Genomic DNA, 24,227 nt, shown 5'->3' on the forward strand with positions numbered 1-24,227 from the left:
GCCTTCACTCGGTTTTGTCCAACTAGTTGATAGAAGACCCCAGAAAGGATAGAGAGGAAGCCTGCCACTCTTATTAACAAGAATTAAGGAAGCATTTACTCACAAATCAAAGTGTGTAAATATTTTTCTTAGGAAGAATAAAAATACTGATAATACATCGAACAATGTGCACATTCAGTCTTGGCACCTTTTTTTTTTTTTCAATTTAACCAATCTCTAAGCTGATCATGACCTCTGCTTATGTCTCTTTTCTCTGTAGAACAATCTTTTTCTGAAAATTACAGTGGATAACAATCATGTGTACAGATGCAACTTCTGTATCTTTGGTGGAAAAGCTATTCAGCAACAGCTTTCCCTAGAATCCTGACCCCCCCCCCCCATACCTGCTTTGTCACTGATTCACAAGAATTTATAAGCAACTATGCTTGCTTCTAAAAACCAGGCCAAAAGACCACTCTATGGGAAAAGGCTGGTTGAGGAAGGTAAGTTCCTAAGGAGTTCTTGATTTTTCAAAGAAAAATGAAGGGCTGGCTGGGTTTTAACCCTTGGTTAAAATGATGACTAGTCCAATCAAAATATATAACTTCCCAAGATTCCATATTCACATTAGTCACCTCGTGGGGTTTTCTCTATCTGGGTGTGTGTTCAGGAGATATAGGTATATTTTAATTCTAACTGAAAAATTTTAGAAGCAAAAGCTATTAAAAAGCCTGTATCATTTGGGTGTCCTCCTCATTAGCAAATTGTGTGTGTAATTTAAACGGACTATTTACTTAGATCCTAGAAAACTAAAATATAAAATAGGGCATAGCACAGTGGGCCTCATCTTCCTTATTTCTTAGGGAAAAGGGGCAGCAGGTGGGCAAGCTTGATCTGAATGACTTCCATGCCCTTTCCAGCCATAGCATTTTAGGATTATAATCCAGCTTTCAATTTTTCTTTCCTTCCTCCCCCACTGGTTTTCCATCTCAATGAAAAGTCAGGCAGGAAAAAGGAAAACGAATCCAAAGTTGCTGCCAGCTGTGGTGAGAGGTCTGGTTGGGAAAGAGGTGAGCAGGTCGGTGAGTTGGGATCTGGGCCTCCTCTGACCCTGTCAGTGATCCCTGCCCTGCCTCACTTCCTGGCACTTGTGCAAGAGATTACTGTCCTGTGTCACTGGAGAAGAAAATTCATTCTCCTCTGGTAAAATTACTTAGGAAATGGAAAGCAATGTTGCAATTAAATTCAGAAATATTGTTAGGGGCTGGGGGCAGGTCTAAAATGTTCAAGGCAGTCTGCTGGATACTGGACAGCATCTTAAATGGGGCCATCCAAGATGGTCACTATGAAGAAGTGCTCTTTCAATGACCATGAACATTCAAATACATTCCATTAGAGACTGAGCTCAAGAGCAGGACTGTCCCTTCCATCCTGTATCTCCACGACCCAGTATAGGGTTGGCACAAGTTCGAAACTCAGGAACGTCTGTCAAACGGAATAGAAAGGGCGAACAGCACAGCCTTTGGTCATCAGCTTCACCAGTCAAGCGCAGTGGCAGCTTCCCATCTTAGTTTGTCACTTTATACTCGGACAGCAATTAATTAAGCAGCTTTAATCTCTTAAGGGCATTTTTCTTTTAGGGAAAATGAGCAAAAACAAAAACAAAACCCTAAAAAACAATAAAATCAGAAGGCATTCATCACCAGTTCTTCCTCCAAACAAAAATCTAAAACTTAAATTTAAAAAATAAGAAATGGAACCACTCACAAAAGGTTTTCCTGGGAAGCTTCAGCCAAGACGAATTAACCTTTTAAAAAGAGGCAATTATATGAAAGGGTCCAAGGGCTGGATGCTTAATCCTCTGTTTGACACGGATCCAGCAGACCCAGATGACTCCTTCCAGTAGATACAATCAACACGTCACGAATATGCTGCCCACGGTCTTCCCCACTCTATGGGAAAGGGCTGAGAGCCCCCTTCTCAGGGCACCGCATTTCTTGGATTTCCCATCAGAATGACCTTCATCCTCCAACCTCTCCTAACTTCCCTTTTAATAAAAACCAAACCACACCAAACAACACAGAATGCCTAAACACAAGGAGCAGAGCTTGTAGGACGTGGGAGATTTGTATGATGAATCCGATTCCAATGATTCGTGAGACATGTTTGGTTTGTGAAATAGTGTCTTTCTCGTTCTCCCTCACCAACCCTCCTCATCACTCTGTTTTCCCTTCTTGTCTTTCTACAAATAATTCATATCAACAAGCAAACAAGCAAGCAACAGGACACAGACATTTTTCATAAGGAGAAAGTGTTCAGGTTTTAGTTAAGTAGGGGAAGCATCTTAAAATACAGATAATACCTTAGTGGTTTTTTCCTCCTCCAAAGCCGAGCAGATGAGAGGTTAAGCCCTGTAACTCCTTAACCTAAACTGCTTTCCCTCCACAGCAAGGACTCCAGCTCAGCCGGAAGTCTGGACAACGGTCAGGCCCCCTCTGGACACAGCAGAAGGTGCAAGGGGCAAAGTCAGGAAGCTGGATCTAGCATTTGGAATACTCACTTCACAGGAGGGAGCTTTGCACTCAGCACCTGAACCTAAAATTCCTTGCTACTGCTATGTTACTTCTTAAAACAAAAGTATGACTTTGGGAAAATATTTAAAATATATATATCTTTTTCTATTAAAAATATTTATCTTTTTTTCCAGAACCAAAAATCAGTTCCAACTGAAACGTGTTTTTCAAATGAGTGGAGACATAGAAAAAAGGTGGTAAGTGGAAAAAGAAGTGTCTTTGCTACCACCGAGTGGACGAGCCCCCCAGGGGATGTTCGCTCAGGCCAATGAGCAGTTCTAGGAAATAGCAGGAGCTGAGGCTTTTTCTCTAAGGGCCTTTAGTGAGTCACCTCCCCCTTCCTCCGCAGACCAGCACCGGCTCTGCTATCCTGGGGACCGACCGTCCAGCAGCCTGTGGAGGCCTATGTTGCTGGCAGGGCCTGGAACCAAAGTGGTGCACATATAGAGAAAGGCGGTGGACGCATGTTTTTTAAACACACATCTGCACGTGTGCACGCACACAGACACACACAGAACACATACATTCAAGTGAGGGACACTCCCACCTAAGTAGTCACCAAGGAGGTTCCACATATCTCAATGATGACCAAAACGCTCACATCATCTCTGGAACTTCTCTCTGGAAACTATTCATGAGCCGCAGGAGGAAATGGCTCCAACTGCTTGATGGCTAGACCTCGTCTGTAACTCCGAACACTCCTGACCAACCTTCTCTTCTAGAGGCTTCAAACAGCTTCTGACTAGTTTCAGACTTAAAATTCTCCCTCCTGTCACCACATAGCTGCCCTGAGAAGAGGGGGCAAAAATCTCCTGAGAGGAATCAAATGAAGGTGATACAGGAAATCTCTAGTCACCAGGGGAGTCACCATTCTGGATCTCAGTTTCTGCCTTAGTAAGAGGAAGAGGGTGGAAAAGGTGACCATTAAGGTCCCTTCCAATTCTAACATCTTAGAAGTCTGTATTTCTAGATGTTTCTAGATGCTGAGGACGGTTCCAGAAATGTTTTTGCCAATGGCAACATCATTGGAAATCTGTGCAGTATCCTGCTGGAGCCACTCAAGGGGGACAACACATACTGGGATACAGAAGCTCTAAAACCTTCGTTAAATTGCCAGTCACATGACTTTATAGGAACAGCTCGTACATGCACAGGGAATGCCAGCCCGAGATTCCCTAAAATCATCTCTTAATAATCCCTATTCTCAATGAGCCCAGACGGGCAGAAGCACCAAGCACCACCAGGGATGCAAAAGACACATGGTGTCAGCTCCTAAGGAAAGTAAACCCCAAAGGTCCATGGGACTGAATTTACCAGCTGCATCCAGCCAGATACCTTGTTTCCACAGTATGGAGTTTCAGCATCACTCTTGCCTGACTTCTGGGCAAATTTGGGGGGATTTTAGATCAACATTGCAGATAACCCTTGGACATGTGGAGAGTAGTAATGAAGTTTAACTGTAGTTTGTCTCACAAGGTGGAATCCCCTCTACCCCCCCACACCCCTCCACCCCCGCCCAGAAAACAGAAAGCTGTAAAGTGGGGGGCTGGGCGGGCAGAGAAGGGTGGATATCTGCACAGTACTTTATAGCTCCCATCGATCTCAATTCTCTGCCTGTAGATCTTGCACAATCAGTACTCAAATGCTCGGTCAGTTTTCCCTAGGCTCCCCTGGCAGGTCCCTGGGTTGCTGTCCATTATGGCAACCTATCGAACGTGTTAGTGTGAAAAAATCTCTGGGATCTGCTGACAGGAGCCCCAGCAGTCAGCTGGGCTATGCCACTGAGTGAAGGACAGGACCTGAACGTCCGCCCTGCAGTTCCAGCCTCAAAAATGGCACTGATCCCACTTACAGGTGAGGCTCCCAGGAAGACCAGACTGAATGATAACCGTGAATGTGGTCTGTCAACTACAGAGCATTAATCCAATGTTAGTTTTTACACGGGAAAGGTAAACTTTTGTAGTAGGGTAAACTCAACTGATTTCATTAGGTGTATTTACTTGCAGCACAGGTAAGGAAAAGGGGGAACATGATCTTTTGGGATCTGCCAAACAGTGACACTGCTCCACTTCTCTAAGAGGGAGGGAACTTTTTATCTGCAAGGCTGATTTAAAATAACACCCTGTTGGAAGAAGTCAGGAGATCTGTCCGTTTCAGAAGGTATCCCCTGCCTCCTCTACCATCTCTAACTCTGGCCCCTGTGCTCCCGCATCTCGTTGCAAGTGGGTGCTGCCAGACCTGGCCCAGAAGTCCTCAGGGCTGGGGGTCTCTTAGGGGTGAGGCGTGCTTCTGGCTTCCGTCACCGAGAGGCAGAGACACAGCATCCTTGGACAGAGACCACAAAGGCCCTGGGACCTCTCCAAACTGTAGCAGACAGCGTTTTGCCGTGAAAAGAAACCCAAAGTGAGAACGCCCAGCTCTTCAGGATAAAATGATCAGGCCCAGAGACCTCGTGAAAACAGTTCACATGTTCCTGGGGCACTACTTGGCCCCGGCCACGTGGCTGGACCTCAGGAGATACTGATCCACGCTCCCTTTCCGCCGGCTCACAGTCCGCCTCTCGCTGTCGAATATGCGTTGCAGCTGCAGGGCCAGCCGCCGGTCCTCCTCCTCCTGCCGCAGCTTCTGTTCCATCTCCCGCAGGGCTGGGCCTGCCTCCCCACCGCTTGGCCGCAGTTTCTTCAGGGAGCCATTCTGTTCCAAGTGCTTGGTCTTACAATGTCTTTTCCGGCCCCGGCGCAAGGAAGGAAGGGGCTCCTCGCCGAGGTTGTCTGCCAGCACACCATTGGGCAGGTCAAAATGATTCGCAGTCTTCAGCTGCTTCTTTGTTTTGAGGACCGCCCCCAGAACGCTATTTTTGGGTAGCGCGGAATGAACCACCGGGTTTTTCACGGTTGTGCTCTGACAGGTGGTGTCTAACTTGGCCTCTGGGGTGGGCCCCGGCCCTTCCTCCTGCTCTCTCTCTGAGGAAGTCCCACTGGCGCCCACACGCGGTTCTGAAGAGCAGCGGGTATCGGATGCAACCTCGGGGCTCCTTTTACTCTCGCTGCCGGCTTCCACTTTTGTTTGGCTCACAGAGGGGAAAGAATCGAGGCCAGTGGGGGTGGGTCCGGCACACGCAGAGAGGGCCTGCCCACCCGCCAGTCTCATCTGGAAAGTCAGAGGTGGCTTTTCCTTGCTAGAATGGGTAACTTCGGACACTACTAAGTCTTCCCCTGTTTCTGGAGCCAGGGATGTGAGGGTGGCTTTTGAAAGGGTCTTTTTGATCTGCCGCTCCTGAAAGATCTGTTCCCACTTTTTGAGGATCCTTGGGCTAGCCTCATAAGAAGTCTGCTTCTGCAGGCTTCTGTTGAGGTTGCGGGGTGTTGATTTGATGATGAGGGGACTGAGCACCCGGCCATCGGGGAGTCTCTTGGGAGGAGTACAGGGTGAGCAGACAATGGGCTTGAAATGGTTTAGCTCCTCAGAGATGCTGTCGTTGCTCTCAGGACTGATGGAGCGCTCTGGCTTATGCAGAGAAGCCAAGGATGAGAGGGAACTGAAGGGGAGACGTTTTTCCACCGTTAAGTCCGGGGCGGAGAGGCAGCGGTTGTTCTGAGTGGACAGGAGGACACCAATGATGGGGTTGGAGCCTGGGGCCATAGCTGTGACCTAAAAGAGGTTAAAAAGATTTTATAGACATGCATATAGACATACTGTCTCTCTTCACAGTTCCTTCATGATGGTAGAAAGAGGACATCAGGGGAAGGCTAAGAAAAGGGATAAAGGGTGAGATGAGAGTAAGAAAGGGGGAAAATCCCTACCCAGAACACACACCATTTGCAGAAATTCCTACACAACTGAAACAATTAATAAAATTGAAAACCTACGGGGAATAAGACTGATGAATCACTGAACTCTACTTCTGAAACTAGTAATACACTATGCATTAATTCATTGAATTTAAGTTTAAAAGAAAGAAAAAAAAAAGGGTAAGAGAAGGAAAGGAAAGGAAAAGAAAAGAAAAGAAAACCTACGGGGAAAAAAACTCAACCAGAACTTTCAAAAAATTCTTCTACTGGCCTTCAATTCCACCCATCTGGCTACTAATTCAAACTCTCGTCCTTCACATTTATTTGCAAACTTCTTCAACATAATCAGTATGCCTGGGACCCACTGTGCCTCTGCTCATCTGGAATAGTGTCTTCTGTGGCCACGTGCAGGAAGCCACCATATGGGAGCGGAGAACTCCAGAAGCCCGTGTCGGCGGTGTACCTTGGTTTTGCTGGTTGGGGCTGCTCGTAGTCGGCTCTTTGCTCTGTCTTGAGCAGTGTCACTGCAACTCTGACTCCTTTCCACCTTGGAATTTAAATTCCTAAATAAATAAACACAAGACAGTCAAAAGGAGCCCATATGCTATAACTAAGGAAAAAAAATGACAATCTCTTCTGTGCTTTAAAAGCCAAGTGCCAAGAAAGACATTCCCTTGGGAAGCTACAACAGGAAATCAGTTAGTTTACTAAAAAACATGCTGTAAGAACAAATCCTGTCAAAAGTACTTTTGGTTTAAGCCGTTGTTTCCAAACTAGACCTGGCTTAAATGATAAAAGGCTGTTCCAGGCTGTTCTCCTGCTTAGAGAGATGCAGGGATACTCTGCCTTCTTTAATAGGGTGGATCCAGTGTTAAAACCACCGATACAAACAAATTTTTTTTAGGCCCAAACATCTCCTCAAGCAATCTGTTAGCCACAAAACAAATATTTAAGTACTTACAAAATACACAGCAGTGCACTAAACTTTTAAGTAAGGAGTCAAAATTAAATGCAGTCTCTTCCTTAACTCATTGCCTTGGAGCTTCCCAAGGCCTAAATCCTGGTGATTTAAGGCATTTCAAGGACACATGGTTTTTTGGTCTTAGTCATGCAACATTATAACCCAATCCAACCCCACAGTACCCGTATGGTAACATTAATCTTACTGTGTAAGAATTATATGCAGATGACTGTTACCTACCCTGCTGAGAAGGGGGGACTGTAGGAATTTTTTTTTTTTTAAAGTCAGGATTATCTTATTATTCACCTTTTTTTCCTACCCTCCAATCTGTGCCTCATATACGGCCTGTGAGAAAAATGCTTTTACCACCAATGTGTCCAGCTGTTACTTTACCTGTGCTGCAACTCTATGCAACAAGCATTTATCATACACTTCCTATATGCCAGTCCCTGAAAAGCACCATGTGGGCGCTGGGAATACTGAGAAAAATGACATAGTTTAAGGTCTTCACGGAACCAGAGTCCAGTGGGGCAGACAAATAAATAATTCAGTATACTACAGTGAAATGGTACAAAATTAAAAGTATGTCTAGGAGACAGAATGGCATGAAAGAGTCATGAAGTACCTGGGATGGAGTGAAAGCCGGGCTGGAAAAGCCCCCCTGTGGCACATGTATTTTGAAGGATCAATAAGAATTTGCCAGAAGTCAAGGTGGATGCGGATGATCCCAAGCAGAAATGATTTCCTTGAATGATTTTATTTAGCTTTAGAATTAACTACATCATCATAGCTACTCTTTTGTAGCAAAAGATTTACTTTTTTAAAGTTTCAGTATGCTAGGATTAGCTCAGAAAACTTACAAAGGAGGAAATAAGGTACATTTCTAGGTGTCTCTCCTCTCCCCATATCTCTAGCAAAGGCCTGTCCTACCTGCCCTCAGTGGCTTCTATTCTAGCATTTCTGTGCTATTCCTCCCCTTCAAAAACCTCTCATCTTCTGTCTCATCACCTTGCTATATGGTTCCATCTGCTATACTCATCTAGGCCACGTTATCAATAAGAAAATATGGTGGCCAACCTGCATATGTCTAAACTTTGTCAAGAAAATTCAACACTGAACCTAAGCGAATAATGTGAGCATCATACTGTCTAGTAGGAAATGTGTTCTGGAACAGGGAGGAAATTTCAACATCACCCTACAAAGGCAGCTGCTTAAAAATCAGCTTGGTTCATATTTTACCTAGAACAGTATTGAAATTCTTTTGCATTCCCACCACTCACAGAAATTGTCAGTGGTGTAAGCTGCCTGGAAGTTAAGTAGATGACAGATTACAATGTTGGAGTGAACAACATAGACTTTGGGTCAGGTGGAATCAACATAGGGCTGAAAGAGAATGCATTACTATTTCAAATATGTGACTTGTTTGACATCATTCCACTGGAGTAATAGTAGACATTTAGACAAAAAGGACTTTCTGACCAACATAAGAAAGAACAGAGTAACTTTTATTGGAACGGTTCACCAATAGCTGCCTTGGGAGATACTGAGCTCCATATCATTACAGGTGCTCAAACTGAGGCTGGACCCATACTTTAAGGTCCAAATATTCCATAATTAAAAATTAGCTTAGGGGCTCCTGGGTGGCTCAGTTGGTTAAGCATCTGCCTTTGGCTCAGGTCATGATCCCAGGGTCCTAGGATCGAGACCCGCATCAGGCTCCCTGCCCAGCGGGAAGCCTACTTCTCCCTCCACCTGCTGCTCCCCCTGCTTGTGCTCTCTCTCTCTCAACCTCTTTCTCTGACAAATAAATAAATAAAATCTTTAAAATAAATAAATAAAAATTAGATTAATATGATTTTTAAAACGGGCCATGTATCCGTATTTTCAGCAGTAGCAGTCGAATTTGAAGACTCTTGGCTACATGCCCAAATTATCAGATGTACAAATCACAGCCACCTATCTGGGGAGAACCTCTTCACATGCCCCCTAACCTCCATTCTGGTGAAAGAAAAGGCCCAGAGAGGAAACCTGTAGTTGCAGAGTTGAGCACACAACAAGGACACCCAACATAGTTTCTGACGATTTAAAATCTATTTCGTAAACCTCGGTATGGCTGACACTGCCATTGTCTCTCCCATTCGCCTGGTCAGCTGACTTTACTGAGCAACAGCTCTGTGCAAAGCAAGAGAGACAGACTGATGAGAGAGAATCTTGACCCACGGGAGCAGCCAGTCAGTTAAGTCCACCATAAATGTCACAGAAGTGCTATAAGAGAGCAGTAATTGTACAGCTAAACTCTTCAAGCATTTCCTTCTGAGAGTTTCATAGTTTCTGCCCTTACATTTAGGTATCTGATGCAATCTGACTTCTCTCTTGTATTTGGTGTCACCTCACATAATTACCATTTTTTTGTGGTGAGATCATTTAACTTCCAACTTCATTCCTTATTTAGCATGTGGCTATCCGGTTGTGGTCCCAGCACCTAAATGAAGACTATTCTTCCCCCCATAGAACAGTCTTGGTACCCTTACGGAAAATCAGCTGACATATGGGTTTATTTCTGGACTCCCAATTCTGTTCCACTGATTGATATATCTACCCTTATTTCAGTACTACCCTCTTAATTACTGTAGTATGCCATAAATTCTGAAATCAGGCAGTGTGAGTCCTCTGCCCTTGATCTTTTTCAAGATTGTTTTGGCTGTTTGGGATCCTCTGCAATTCCTTATGTGAATTTTCATTACAGCTTGTTCGTTGCTGCAAAAGAGGAGACTAATTTTAATAGGTATTACAATGAATCTATAAAACAGGTTGGGGGGTATTGCCATCTTAACAATGTTAAATCTAATCCATGAACATAGAAGGTCTTTCCCTTCATTTAAGTCTTCTTCAACTATTTCAACAATGTTTTGTAGTTTTCACTTTATAAGCCTTGTACCTCCTTGGTTAAATTTACTCATGACTATTCTATTCTTTTTGATGCTATTGTAAATGGAATTGCTTTCCTAATTACATTTTCAGATTGTTCATTGCTAATAGTATAGAAATGCAACTGATTTTTATGTGGTGATTTCTACCCTGCTACTGGTTAAATTTATTAGTGTTAATAGTTTTTCCAAAATTCTAATATTTTTTAGGATTTCCTAGGAATAATATCATGTCATCTGTGAACTGAGATAATTTTACTTCTCGCTCTGTAATCTGGATGCTTTTTCTTTTTTCCAGCTTTATGAGGTATCATTGACATATAATACTGTATACATGTAAAATATACAATGGGTTGATCTGATACACTTATATATTGTGAGATGATTACCATAGTAGAGTTAACATCTCCATCACCTCACATAATTACCATTTTTTGTGGTGAGATCATTTAACTTCCAAGTATATTTGAAGGCAGCTTTCTTTCAAGTATAATACAGTATTGTTAACTCTAATTACCATGTTGCATATATGATGCCCAGAACTCACTATGGAGTGTACCCTTGACCAAGATTTCCCCATTTCCTCTATTCTCTGACAACCATGTTTCTGCCTTCTGTTTTTATGATTTGACTTTTTTAAGATTCCACATATAAGTGATATCATAGAGGCAGCATCTTTCTCTCTTATTTTACTTAGCATATTATCCCCAAGGTCCACCCATGTTGTTGCAAATGGCAGAATTTCCTTCTTTCTCATAGCTGAATAATATTCCACTGTGTGTACGTGTGTGTGTGTGTGCGTGTGTATACAGATACCACATTTTCTTTATCTATTCATCCATGGATGGACACTTCAAGAGTTTCCATAGCTTAGCTATTGTGCATAATGTTGCAATTAACATGGGAGTGCATATACCTCTTGGAGATCCTCATTTCATTCCTTTGGATGTATATCCAGAAGTGGGATTACTGGATCATATGGTAGCTCTGTTTTCATTTTTTGAGGAAACTCCAAACTGTTTCCACACTAGCTGTACCAGTTTGCATTCCCACCAGCAGTGCACAAGGGTTCCCTTTTCTCCACATCCTCACCAACACTCATCTCTTATTCTCTTGAGGAAAATGGCCTTTGACAGGTGTGAGGTAATAGCTCACTGCGGTTTTGATTTGCATTTCCCTGATGAATAATGATACTGAACATCTTTTCAAGTACCTGATGGCCATTTTTTTTTTTTAAGATTTTATTTATTTGAGAGAGAAACAGAGAACAGGGGAGCAAAAGCAGGAGGAGTGGCAAAGGGAGAGGAAGAACCAGGCTCCCTTCTGAGCAGGGAGCCTGATGCAGGGCTCTAGCCTAGGACCCTGGGATCATGACCTGAGCTGAAGTCAGAGGCTTTAACCCACCGAGCCACCCAGGCACACCCCTGTTGGCCATATGTATATGTCTTTGAAAAAAATGCCTGTTTAGTTCCTCTGCTGATTTTTCATTTGGGTTGTTTGGGGGGTTTTGTTACTGTTGTTGTTGGGGTGTGTGTGTGTGTGTGTGTGTGTGTGCAGGTGTGTGCGATGTGCTATTGAATTGTATGAGTTCCTTAAATACTTTGGATATTAACTCCTTATCTGACAGATGATCGATAAATATTTTTTCCCATCCCTCAGGTTGCCTTTTCATTCTGTTGACTGTTTCTTTTGCTGTAAAGAAGACTTAGCTTTAATAAGACTAATAAGACTTTAGCCACTTATTTCCCTTTTTGCTTTTATTGCTTGTGGTTTGGGTGTCATATCCAAAAAAATTATTGCCAAGACCAATATCAAATAATTCTTCTCCTATATTTTCTTCTAGGAGTTTTACACTTTCAGGTCTCATGTTTAAGTCTTTAATCTATTACAAATTAGTTCTTGTGAGTGGTGTAAAAATAGGCATCCGTTTCATTCTTCTGCATGTGATTATGCAGGTTTCCCACTACCATTTGTTGAAGAGACTGTCCTTTCTCCACTGACTATTTCTGGCTCCCCTGTCTAACATTAGCTGACCATGCATGCACTGGTTTATTTCAGGGCTCTCGCTTCTATTTCTTTGGACTATTTTTTATGGCAGTACCACACTGTTTTGATTAATATAGCTTTGTAATACAGTCTGAAGTCAGGAAGTGTGATACCTTCAACTTTATTCTTTCTCAAGAACAAAGGCTATTTTGGGTCTTTCATGGGTGCATACAAATTTTAGGGTTGTTTCTGCTATTTCTATGAAAAAGGTCATCAGAATATTGATATAGGTGGTTTGGTTGGTATAGAGTTTTTATTATTAATTCCTCTGATCCATAAACAGGGATAGCTCTCCATTTATTTGTGTCTTCAATTTCTTCCATCAATGTCTTCCAGTTTTCAATGTACAGATATTTCACCTTCTTGGTTAAATTTATTCCCAAGTTTTTTGTTTTTTGATGCTATTGGTGAATAGGGCTGTTTGTTTTTTTTTTTTTTTTTAAGATTTTTAAAAAATTTATTCATTGGAGAGAGAGAGCAGCACAAAGTAGAGGGAGGGGCAGAGTGTGTGTGAGAGAGAGAGAGAGAAAGAGAGAGAAGCAGACTCCCTGCTGAGCAGGAAGCCTGACACAGGCCTCAATCCCAGGACCTGGAGATCATGACCCAAGCTAAAGGCAGATGTCTGAGCCACCTATTTCTTTTTTCTTTTCTTTTCTTTTTTTTTTTTTTTTTTTTAAGACTTATTCATTAGAGAGAGAGTGTGTGTGTTGGGAGAGGGAGAAAGGGAGAGATTCTCAGGCAGACTCCGGGCTGAGTGCAAAAGCCCAATGCGGAGCTTGATCTCACAACCCTGAGATCATGACCTGAGCTAAAATCAAGAGTCAGATATCTAACTGACTGAGCCACCCAGGTGTCCCGGGGCTGTTTTCTTTCTTTTTCAGATATTCCATTGTTAAGTGTTAGAAACGTAAGTGACTGCTGTATGCTAATTTTGTAGCCAGCAACATTACTGAATTCATTGACTAGCTCTAACAGTTTTTTGGTGGTCTTTAGGATTTTCTGTATATAAGAACATATCATCTACAAACAAAGACAACTGTACTTCTTGCTTTCTAATTTGGTGAAGACTCTCCAAGTTTGTTTGGTGACCTGTGAGCTTCCCCAAAATAGACAGCCAAACCTCTCCCCAAATTTAGTTCTTACTTCTTCAAATAACTTTTCTACTCCCTCCTCCTGCTCTTCTCCTTCTGGAACTCTAATAATTTGCAAATTGTTTCTTTTGATGCTATCCCACAGGTCATACTGGCTTTCTTCACTTGTTTCTCATTCTCTTTTCTTCTGCTTGATCCACTCTGATGTTGATGTTCTCCGCTGTGTTTTTCTTTTCATTCACTGTATTCTCCAGCTCCAGAATTTTTGTTTGGTTCTTCCCTAAGATTTCTCTTTGTGAGATTTCTCTTTCTTTTTTTTATTGTACTGTTGTCCTGATTTAGTTGAACTGTCTTTCTGTATTTCTTGTAGCTAACTAAGCTTCCCAAAATAGCTATTTTGAAGTCTTTATTGGGTATATCACAGATCTTCATGTCTTTGGGATTCATTACTGGAAAATTATTATGATCTTTTAATGGTGTCATATTTCCTTGGTTTTTCATGCTTCTTGAAATGTTGCAGTACTGTCTTCACATCTGAAGTAGCAGTCACTTCCTCCATTCCTCTTCATTAACTGCCTTTGGGAGAGAAGTATCTTCCATCAGCCTTGGTAGGGATTCTGAGGCTTTCTTAGACCTTCTATGGGTACAGCTGCTCCTTGCTTCTTGCTTCCTCTTGTGGCAGAATTCTTAAGCTTGTATGACTTCTCTTGATCCTGGAACATACCAGGTCAAAGCATCCCTTCTGCTTTTCCAAGGGTGGCACTAAAGATCAAGTTTGTGGTCTCTCCCTCCTCCAGAGAGTCTGACTGGCTTTCTACAGTAGTCATCTACCAATACTCATTCTCACTACCACTGGGAGTATGTACTGGAAGCAGGCGACAGGGTGGAGGTGTGAATAACGTGTACAATGTGCTGGTAGTGCCTGTGAGTCAGGTGGGAGGATCCACAGATGAAGATCTGGTTATTTATTTGAGATTTTTCTTCATTTTAAATCTAGGCCTTTAAAGCTATAAATTTACCTCTAAGCACTACTCTTAGTGCATTCCAACAGTTTTAGTATGGTGGGTTTCATTTTCATTCCTCTGAAGGTATTTTCTAATTTCTCTTGTGATTTCTCTTTTGATCCATTGCTTTTTTGAATGTATTGTTTTAATATCCATATATTGGTGAATTTTCCAATTTTTCTTCTGTTACTGACTTATAGCTTCATTCTGTTGTGGTCAAAAATGGTATTTTGTATTATTCCGATCTCTTAAAATTTATTGAGATTTGCTTTAGGCTGTAACATATGGTCTATTCTAGAGATTGTTCCACATGCACTATAGTAAAATGTGTGTTCTGCTGTTGTGTAGGAAAGTGCCTTATATATGATAAGTCTATCTGTTATATAGTGTTGTGAAAATCTTCTATATCCGTGTTTACCTTTCATCTGTATATTATATCTATTACTGAAAGTGGGTATTAAAGTCTCCAAGTATTATCATTAAAATTCCTACTGGCCCCTTCAATTCTGTCAATTTTTGCTTTACATATTTTGTGCCTTTATTATTACGTGTATATGTGTTTACAATGATTATATCTTCCTTTTTTTTTTTTTTAAAGTAATCTCTACACCAAACATGGGGCTCAAATTCACGATCCAGAGATCAAGAGTCACATGTTCTACTGAAGGAGTCAGTCAGGTGCCCCATATAATGGTTATATTTTATTAACAGATAGACATTTGTATCATTATACAATGCCTGTCCTGTCTCTTGTAGTAATTTTTGTCCTAAAGTCTACATTGTCTAATATTAGTTAAGCTACTCCAGCCAGTTCTCTTTTGGTCACTATTTACATAGAATATCTTCTTTTATCCTATTGTTTTCAACTTATTTCTGTCTTTGGATCTAAAGGGGTCTCAGCATATAGTTGGATTTTTTTTGGGGGGGGGAGGCAGAGGGAGAGAGAGAATCTTAAGCAGACTTCACGCTCAGTGCAGAGCCCAACACAGGGTTCAATCTCACAACCCTGAGGTCACGACCTGAACTGAAACCAAGTCAGACACTTAACCAACTGAGCCACCAGGCACACCTATTAGGATCATATTATATATTTTAAAGATTTTATTTATTTATTTGACAGAGATCACAAGTAGGCCGGGGTGAGGGGAGCAGGCTCCCCACTGAGCAGAGAGCCCGATGCGGGGCTCGATCTCAGCACCCTGGGATCATGACCTGAGCTGAAGGCAGAGGCTTTAACCCACTGAGCCACCCAGGCACCCCTAGGATCATATTGTTTTAAAAACCATTCTACCATCTCTTTTATTTGGAGAGTTTAAGTCATTTACATTTAATGTAATTACCAATAAGGAAGGACTTACTTCCGCCATTTTGCTATTTGTTTTCCCTATGTCCTATACCTTTTTTGTTTCTAAATTCTCCATTAATGCCTTCTTTTCTATTAGATATTTTCTGTGTACTACTTTGAGTCTTTTCTTATTACTTTACTAAATATGTTGTAGTTATTTCCTAGTGATTGCTATGGGGACTACAATTAACATCTTAATTTACAAAATCTATTTCAAAATTCATAGCATAGCAGAATCTATTTTAAAATTAATAGCAATTCAATAGCATACAAAAACTTTGTTCTATATAACTCTATTCTTCCCCTTTTACATTGTTGTTACATGAAGAGCCACAAAAATCATGATGGTAAAAGCATCTTATAGCCATAAATGTATTATTATTGTAGTATTTGGTCACAGCAACAGGATTCAAGACTAAGAATAGTCAGGACTAGTGAACTTGATAATATTCTTAGGGTTGGAAGAACTCAAAAATAAAAGAAGTAACTACTCTTACTACTTTGTGCACATCCATTTTTGTACCCCCAAACCCTAACACAGTGGATATAATTAAAAAATTTTCTTATAAATGAACAAAAATTATGTACAGAAACACCTCTCTCCTCCTTATGAAAACAAAACAAAACCAGAGAACTTCAACATTCATTAGGAATGTAGTATCTGTCAGGCACTGAGCTGCTTTAAATATATTTTATCACTTTTAATACATAGAGAAACCCTACAAGACAAGCATCATCATCCTCATTTTACAGACAAAGAACTGAGGGAAATGATCTTCCAAGGTCACACAGCTGAAGCCAAGGTTTAAACCCATTTCTCTATAGATACTAAGCCTGTGCTCTTTCTACCACAGCATATTGATCTTTCATTCTACTCTGCCACAGAACAGACCCAGCACATCTAGGGAAGCTCTCTTTTCCAAAAACATAATGGAGCCATAAACAAGAGAAAGCAGCATTGTCTGAAAGGCAACTGGCTTAAAATTTCCATTGCCAAGAGACCAGATGGTTTCTGGGATATAGAGTTAGGCTAAAAATACCAACAACCACAATGAATCTGACTTACAAAGAAAAGGAGGGGCAGCCAGTATAAACATGCAGCTGGAAAGCTAGAAGATTTAATGCTTATAAAACATTGCTTAAAGGGTATAAAACATTAGACAGCTCATGCTCTCAACTGTTCAATCATCACTCTCACATATCCAAACCACATTAATTTTTTAATTAAACTCTCAAATCTGACAGAGCTGAGTTCAACCAAGAAGCTAAAGGCTGGAGAGGAGACTCCTTTGAGCCCCTAACCTGCATGTATGAGCCCTCCCAACTACCACCACATACACACATACTTGAATGAAAGCAGCAGCTTCCTTAGGCTCAGAAATGGGTGAGATTTTGTTATAATCCTTCCTTTATATATTTATGATCTGGGTTATCTGCCTGGTATACACTAGTATTCTTTTTTTTAAGTGTACAGTTTAATAGTTTTTAATTCACAGTTATTTAACCATTACCACAATCAATTTTAGAATATTTCTATCACTTCAGACCCCTCAAATGGCAGGATAACTGGACAGGTTCTGTTTACCTCTGATAGAACTAGACAGAGTATAAATTAAACCAACAGAAAGCAGGCAGCTTTCCTTTGCAAAGGTAGATCATTTCAAAACCAGGTTCCAAGTGCAGAGTCTTTGGTCACAAGGGTTCTGACAATGGTTTGATGCGAATGTGCATAAGTTTGATATAAAGAGAGACCTGAGTTCAGTTCCACCTCTGTCACTCTAATGAGGTGAGAAGCTCTTGGGTGATTTACTTAACGTCTTTGAGCGGCATGTTTCTTAGCTATAAATTGGAAACAGTACTATAAAACTTGTAGAATGATGTGAGAACTAAATGAAATGAGGAATGTAAAGTACTCAACGTGACAGGAAGCACAAAAAAAAACTAGCTCCCCTGATAGAGACCCCGACCACTCCCCATCCTGCCCTCTGAAAACTACCAAGTATTTCTGTGCTGGTGCGGCAGAGATTACTGACACCTATAATCCTGCCTCTCTCCCTAAATTCCACATCACTTCTCCTTAAGCTAGCTTCCCTTTTCAACCAGATTCCACTACTTTTAACAAGATTTGTCCTCTTAATAACCAGCCCATCTGCTTGATTTGTTTCAATTCCTTTATCCCTCCCAAACACACACACACACACACACACACACACACACACACACACGGGCACAGGACATGACCCATGCCATCACCAAGTCTGTGGCTTCTTGTAACTCACTATGTCATCTTTTCTCCCAGTCTCCACTCCCCCATGGCTATTGTTGGGACTACTCCCCACATACAACTTGCTATGTCTAATCCTTAGATTTTTACAGAACTTTCCAACTACCATCACCCCCTTTATTTTCATGCCACAGCCTCATTCTCTCCACTCTTTAAAATTCTGCTTTAAGCCACTTCTAGATGCTTCTATTTTAGAGGTCGAAAGAATCTTAAACTATTCAGTAAAATCCCTGCCCAGCAGTAGGTCACCAAAACAACCTGAATTTTATATATATGACACAGAAGGGGGTCAATTGAGTTTACTAGGGGTCAATTGAGTTTACTAGGGCTCACACTCCTACTTCCCTACCATCTTCCTAGACCAGCCTCCCCATCCCCACCTCTCTGGCTTTGCCTTCTTTCATCCGTTCTAGAGCTATTCCTCCAATATCATAACACTCATATATGTATGGTATCTGTTACCGGAAATCATCTATATTTTCATTGTTCATTTTAAGGAAGAGGGACAAGTCTGCTTATTTTAATTTACTCCAACACTGACTGGGCACATTTAATACTGCTGAGTCTGTCAATCACTAACTATTTCTCCACCAACACACCTTATAGTAAGCACTTAAGGTCTCTTGATATGTCCCACTCTGAACCACAGACTCAGGCTTAAAGTATTTGGACATTAGAAAACAAAATAATGTGGTTCGTTTCTACTTAATTAAGGCTTAATTACTACTCAATGAGAAACAGATTTTTCTTTTATACAATCTATAAAAAGTATCACCATACACTGCTGTTAATGCATTAGAAGGCTAAAAGCAACTTTATACTCTATAAGCCTTATCAATGTGGTCACTAGACTCCTCAAATCCCATATTAATCCTATGGAATCTAGTCTATAAAATAGCCACCAGCCCGTCTGTTCCTCAACAGCTCCCAGAACCCTCCCTCCAATGCCACAAGTCTGGCAGTTGATTCTGACAAAATTCCGGTTTAACTAGCCGCAGGTACAAGACCTATCTTATTTGATTACTCCCCAAGTATTTCTTGAGCTTCCACTATAGGCCAGGCACTGTACTAAGCACTGCAACTATAAGATGTTGTCCCTGTTCACAAAAGATTTAAAGTCCAGTGTGAAGACGGGCAGAGGTGCAGAGGGGTCCATACGAAGGAATGGTGGACAATGGGGTAGAGTAGGAAGAGCCAAGAAACCTCAGTTCTCAGATCCCTACTGTTCTAGCTATCTACAATTTAGCAAACCATGTTGTCTCTCCAGGCTTTAGTTTTCTCATCAGTAAAACAAAAGAATTAGATAATATTTAAAATATTTTCCAGCTCTAAGAGTCCACATTCTAAAGATTTTATTTATTAATTTGACAGGGAGAAATCACAAGTAGATGGAGAGGCAGCCAGAGAGAGAGAGAGAGAGATAGGGAAGCAGGCTCCCTGTGAGCAGAGAGCCCGATGCGGGACTCGATCCCAGGACCCTGAGATCATGACCTGAGCCGAAGGCAGAGGCTTACTTAACCCACTGAGCCACCCAGGTGCCCCCAAGAGTCCACATTCTAAAAGAATTTAACAGGCGCACCTGGATGGCTCAGGGGGTTAAGCCGCTGCCTTCGGCTCGAGTCATGATCCCAGGGTCCTGGGACTGAGCCCCGCATTGGGCTCTCTGCTCAGCAGGGAGCCTGCTTCCCCCCCCTTCTCTGCCTCTCTGCCTACTTGTGATCTCTGTCTGTCAATTAAATAAAAAATATATATATTTAAAAGGATGTAACAAAAGAGTGGCAGTAATAGTCACTGAACTTATCATGTACCAGAAATCCTGCTAGGCGCTGTATACTTAAGATACAATTTTATATGGAATGGCAATACTGGCAATGCTGGATTACTATCTTCTTTGTTGTTGTTCATTTTTTAAACTGGAAAGAGGATAGATGGTTGAATTATATTCCTTTTTATGATTATGCCTATTTCCAAGAAGAATCCAAAGTAACCTACTGCAAAAATACCTAAGACTGAGCCTTAACGGAGGACAGAGATCACATCAAGTAATAAATACAGAAAAAGTATTATACCGAAAGTTTTTTTGTTTTTTTTTTTTTAATAGGCCATGTTGGAAAGTCAGGATGACTGAATTAAAAACCCTGTCCTAATTCTAAACCTCCTGATAGCCAAAGCAAAGAGGAGAATGCAAGTAGATATGTAGCCTTTTGAAAAGATACTACCGCAACACAGAAAGTTTTTTCAGCCTGAGCTTTTGGAAGAATTTGCAATCAGGTTTTTTGTTTGATTCTAGTGAGGAAGAAGGGAATGAGGACTGAAGGGAAATAAGTATAAACAAACAAAAAAGTTTCTCAATATTTAAAACAAAAGTTTAACTTTACAATGATATATCTTACGCTTCAAGTTCATTTTTTTCAATTAACATATATTTTGTGATTAACTTAGAAATGATCTTGGATTAAGTATTACTCTATCTGCCTCCCATCAAGAAGTTTCATTTTCAATAGGACTGCAAAAGTTTACAAACAGTGCTTTAAAGCTCTCTTTGCTTTGAATTTTTCACATAGAAAGAGACTGAGCTGTTGGCAAGACTTATAACCAGAACCAATTAATGGATTCCTTCCAAAATAACCATCCTATTAGGCCTACTCACTCCTACCTCCATGCCTTTGGGCTTAAGAAACATTTATGAAGTAGATAAGTAAAACAAATGCAGATTGATTTGATTTAAATACAGTTTTAAAAACTTCCAAACCTTTTATATATGACCTCTCTTTAGGATAAGAACTTAACAGAGAAAACCTATTTTTTTTTAAGATTTTATTTATTTATTTGACAGTGATCACAAGTAGGCAGAGAGGCAGGCAAAGAAAGAGGGGGAAGCAGGCTCCCTACTGAGCAGAGAACCCGATGCGGGGCTCGATCCCAGGACCCTGGGATCATGACCTGAGCCGAAGGTAGAGGCTTAACCCACTGAGCCACTCAGGCGCTCCAAAAACCCATTCTTTTGTTGTTGCTTAACACATGGAAAAAACGTCACATGAAATATCCAAAAACTATTAAAAATGCTAATACTTTTTTTAACACTTTTTTTACAGTGGTAATATATATATAACATAAAAGTTACCATTTTAACCATTTAAGTTTACAGTCACACTGTTGTGCAACCATCGCCATGCTAATTATTTTTTAATATATCCAAAAGCTACATCCCATTTTGTTAGAGTAGGCAGTTAGTTAGGCTTTAACAGGATGCCTGGAGGCCAGCCAAGAGGGGGAGGCACATCATGGCTCACTACTGCTATCAGGGAAAGTTAGAGACCCATCCTGGCTGTGTTCCAAAAACAAAGCCACAGAAGCCAAATCAAACCAGATAGATCCAAGACAAAGAAGGCCAGAGACCTAGACCAAGTAGGGAGGAAAGGTGTGAAACCCTGCTCCCAGAGATAAATATCCCACACCTTAGTGAACAACTGTCAATAAGAGACAGACACCCAACCCCAGGGCACTCTCCCAGAGCTTGCCCATCCTCACATCTCAACAGTGGACTCTCGCTTTCATAAATTCTCCTACTTGCACCGCTCAACTGTTCTGTCTGATCAATCCTTGAATTCTTTCTTGCAAGGAGACCCCGAGCCTTCAGCAACATCTTTGGGATGGGATGGGCTGGGTCCAGGCCTCAGGGCCGAGGATCTCACCAGCTCACCTGGCAACAATTTCAGCACTAACAAGTCCATATCATTTTTCTAAGTATCCTTTGGAACTGAAATTTAAATATTTTCTTATCTAAGGAAGAAAAGCATGTTGACTACATAAAGAGGCAATTCACAGTATTACCATAATTGATCTTCCAACCTAAATTTTCCATGACATCAGCGAACTATATCCTAAAAAGATAATATGCCTACCAACCAAAACCAATGAATTGTTTTAATCATTGTACTAATAACTGAACTCACTCCACAACCTTGGATATTTGGAAATGAATGCTGAAATGTATAAGACAAATTGCAAATACTCCTTAATAGTAAAATGTTAAGTGACTCTTTTCCTATAAAGTAGTCCCATTGTGGCTCAACAGAGTAAGGGCAAGCGTGGGCCAAGGAGAAGGAAAAGAAGATATGTTACAGAGATTCCAGAGCCACACATAATCAAAAGCAAACCCTGGGCATGTGGGTGGTACACTAGGTTGGGCATCTGCCTCTTGGTTTTGGCTTAGGTCGTGATATCAGGATCATGGAATTGAGCCCCGATTCAGGCTCTGTGCTCAGTACAGAGACTGCTTGAGATTCTCCCCCTCTCCCTGTGTCCCTCCCACTGGTGCGCTCTCTCTCTCTCTCCCCCAAATAAATAATAAATCTTTTTAAACATTTAAATTTAAATTTAAAAAAAGCAAACCCCTTCATAAGAGCTTTACATTTTATCCCTTAGAAAGAATTTTCTAAGTTCCTTGCAAGGCAGTTCTAAGTAATGACATATTAATCTGCCACCCCCTTTACAAGAATGAATTATAAGAGTACAGACTGGAATTGGTGATAACCAATTGGGGCAATTTGGCCTTGGCATCATACTTGGATTTTAATAAAGAGTTCTCTTTTTTCTCAGTCATTTCAAATTATGAGATTATTAATTAGCTAGTCATAACTGCCTAAAAGCAATATTTACTTGTTTTCAGGAGTATTTATAATGACTTAACTGGAATGAATGATACAATCTTTTTCTCTTTTCAGTAGATCTCTCTTATAATCATTAAAATATGCCTGCTGTAAACGAGGAACTCCATATATACAATCAGCAGCTGAAAAATTCTTAGGTAATCTTGAATTTTTTAACTTTAGAGGGCATCTGCAGTTCAAGCTCATATGCACAATGTAAGAGTTTCATCTTTACCATAAATGGAAAATATGCTGGCTTACATTTTTCCTTTTTTTTTCTTTTAAGATTTTATATGTTTATTTGACAGACAGTGATCACAAGCAGGCAGAGAGGCAGGTAGAGAGAGGAGAAAGCAGGCTCCCCACCAAGCAGAGAGCCTGACACGGGACTCGATCCCAGGACTCTGGGATCATGACCCAAGCCGAAGGCAGAGGCTTTAGCCCACTGAGCCACCCAGGCGCCCCTGGCTTACATCTTTCTTATTGGGTTCTGATTACATCAATCAGACCTAAGTGGCTACAATATAGTGACCATTAAACAAATGTCAAATGAATTGAATACTCTAGGAAAGTGCCTTCCTGGAAAAAGGAGTTACCATTACCTAGCGAAGGGAAGGCATTTAAGGGAGCGGGGCGGGGGTGGGGTGGGGTAGTGAATTTTACTCTCAGAAATAACAGGAAAATCAGACTGCTCCAAAAGAACACATACAAAAAAGATTCAGAGATTCAGATATAAAAACTACATCAAGGGTCACAATAGTTTGTAATTTATAAAATTTGTAAACTTGGAAGCTTTTTGGGGTCCCATTTATTAGTGATTAGAAATAAAAAGCCTCAGAATAAAAGAATAAATAGTTGCATCTCCACAGGGACAGCAAGAAGGAGAGATCTACCTTATGGGGCTGCTGGGAAGGAGGAGAGGAACCCCAGACATAAGGGTGCGCAATGCCAGTCTTAACTAGAAACAGACAACAAAATGGCATAAGATGATGTCTTTTCATTTTATTTATTTATTTATTTATTTATTTATTTATTTAGTCTTTTCATTTTAAACTAAAACAGAGAGCATGGCACATAGTTGCTGTTCACAAAATGCTTCCTGAGTGAATGATTCTTTTCTGCCATCCCTTCTTCCCTTTGTCCTATTTATGTATCCCGCCCCCCCAACCTCCCTTCCTGCTCTTTTTCCTTCCATCCTTCCTCCTTCTTTCCTTTTTCCTTCCATCTAGTCCTTCATTATTCCTCCATCATCAACATCCATCTGTTTCCTCCTCCTTTTCCTCCCCACAGCCTGCAAAGTCTAAAGGATCAAGAGATTCCTTGAGGAAGGCCTTAGAAACTTTTCAGTTTGCCCTCTTGAAATCTATTCAAGATATATTTTAGTTCTAGGCATTGAAAATAAAATGAACTCTGGCTTCACTTCCTACGAAGAGAAAAAAGTCCACTGAGAGAATGGTTGGATATTGTTAAAAAAAGCTATCTTTGTGGTTCCCTCCTAGGATAGAAAGGCCACACTTCACAGCACAGAAATTAGCATAATCCTACCCTGAGGATCCCAGAAATATGTTAAACTT

General features: G+C 41.0%; 2 protein-coding genes across 4 annotated transcripts in view; one reads left to right on the plus strand and one right to left on the minus strand.

The window, feature by feature from the left end:
• The window catches only part of XRRA1 (X-ray radiation resistance associated 1), a 70,215-nt gene extending 67,538 nt beyond the window's left edge, over positions 1-2,677 (plus strand). For both annotated transcript variants that reach the window (XM_082749671.1, XM_082749664.1), the window contains one exon: positions 2,428-2,677. In XM_082749671.1, the coding sequence (XP_082605797.1) occupies positions 2,428-2,609 (182 nt within the window). In that variant the 3' untranslated portion in view covers positions 2,610-2,677. The remainder of the gene's footprint in view (positions 1-2,427) is intronic.
• The window catches only part of RNF169 (ring finger protein 169), an 85,676-nt gene continuing 61,555 nt past the window's right edge, over positions 107-24,227 (minus strand). For both annotated transcript variants that reach the window (XM_082749679.1, XM_082749678.1), the window contains exons 5-6: positions 6,807-6,906; positions 107-6,203 (exon numbers count right to left, since the gene is read on the minus strand). In XM_082749679.1, the coding sequence (XP_082605805.1) occupies positions 5,034-6,203; positions 6,807-6,906 (1,270 nt within the window). In that variant the 3' untranslated portion in view covers positions 107-5,033. The remainder of the gene's footprint in view (positions 6,204-6,806; positions 6,907-24,227) is intronic.

Source organism: Mustela nivalis (genome assembly GCF_964662115.1).
Source record: "Mustela nivalis genome assembly, chromosome: 9".
NCBI lineage: Eukaryota > Metazoa > Chordata > Mammalia > Carnivora > Mustelidae > Mustela > Mustela nivalis.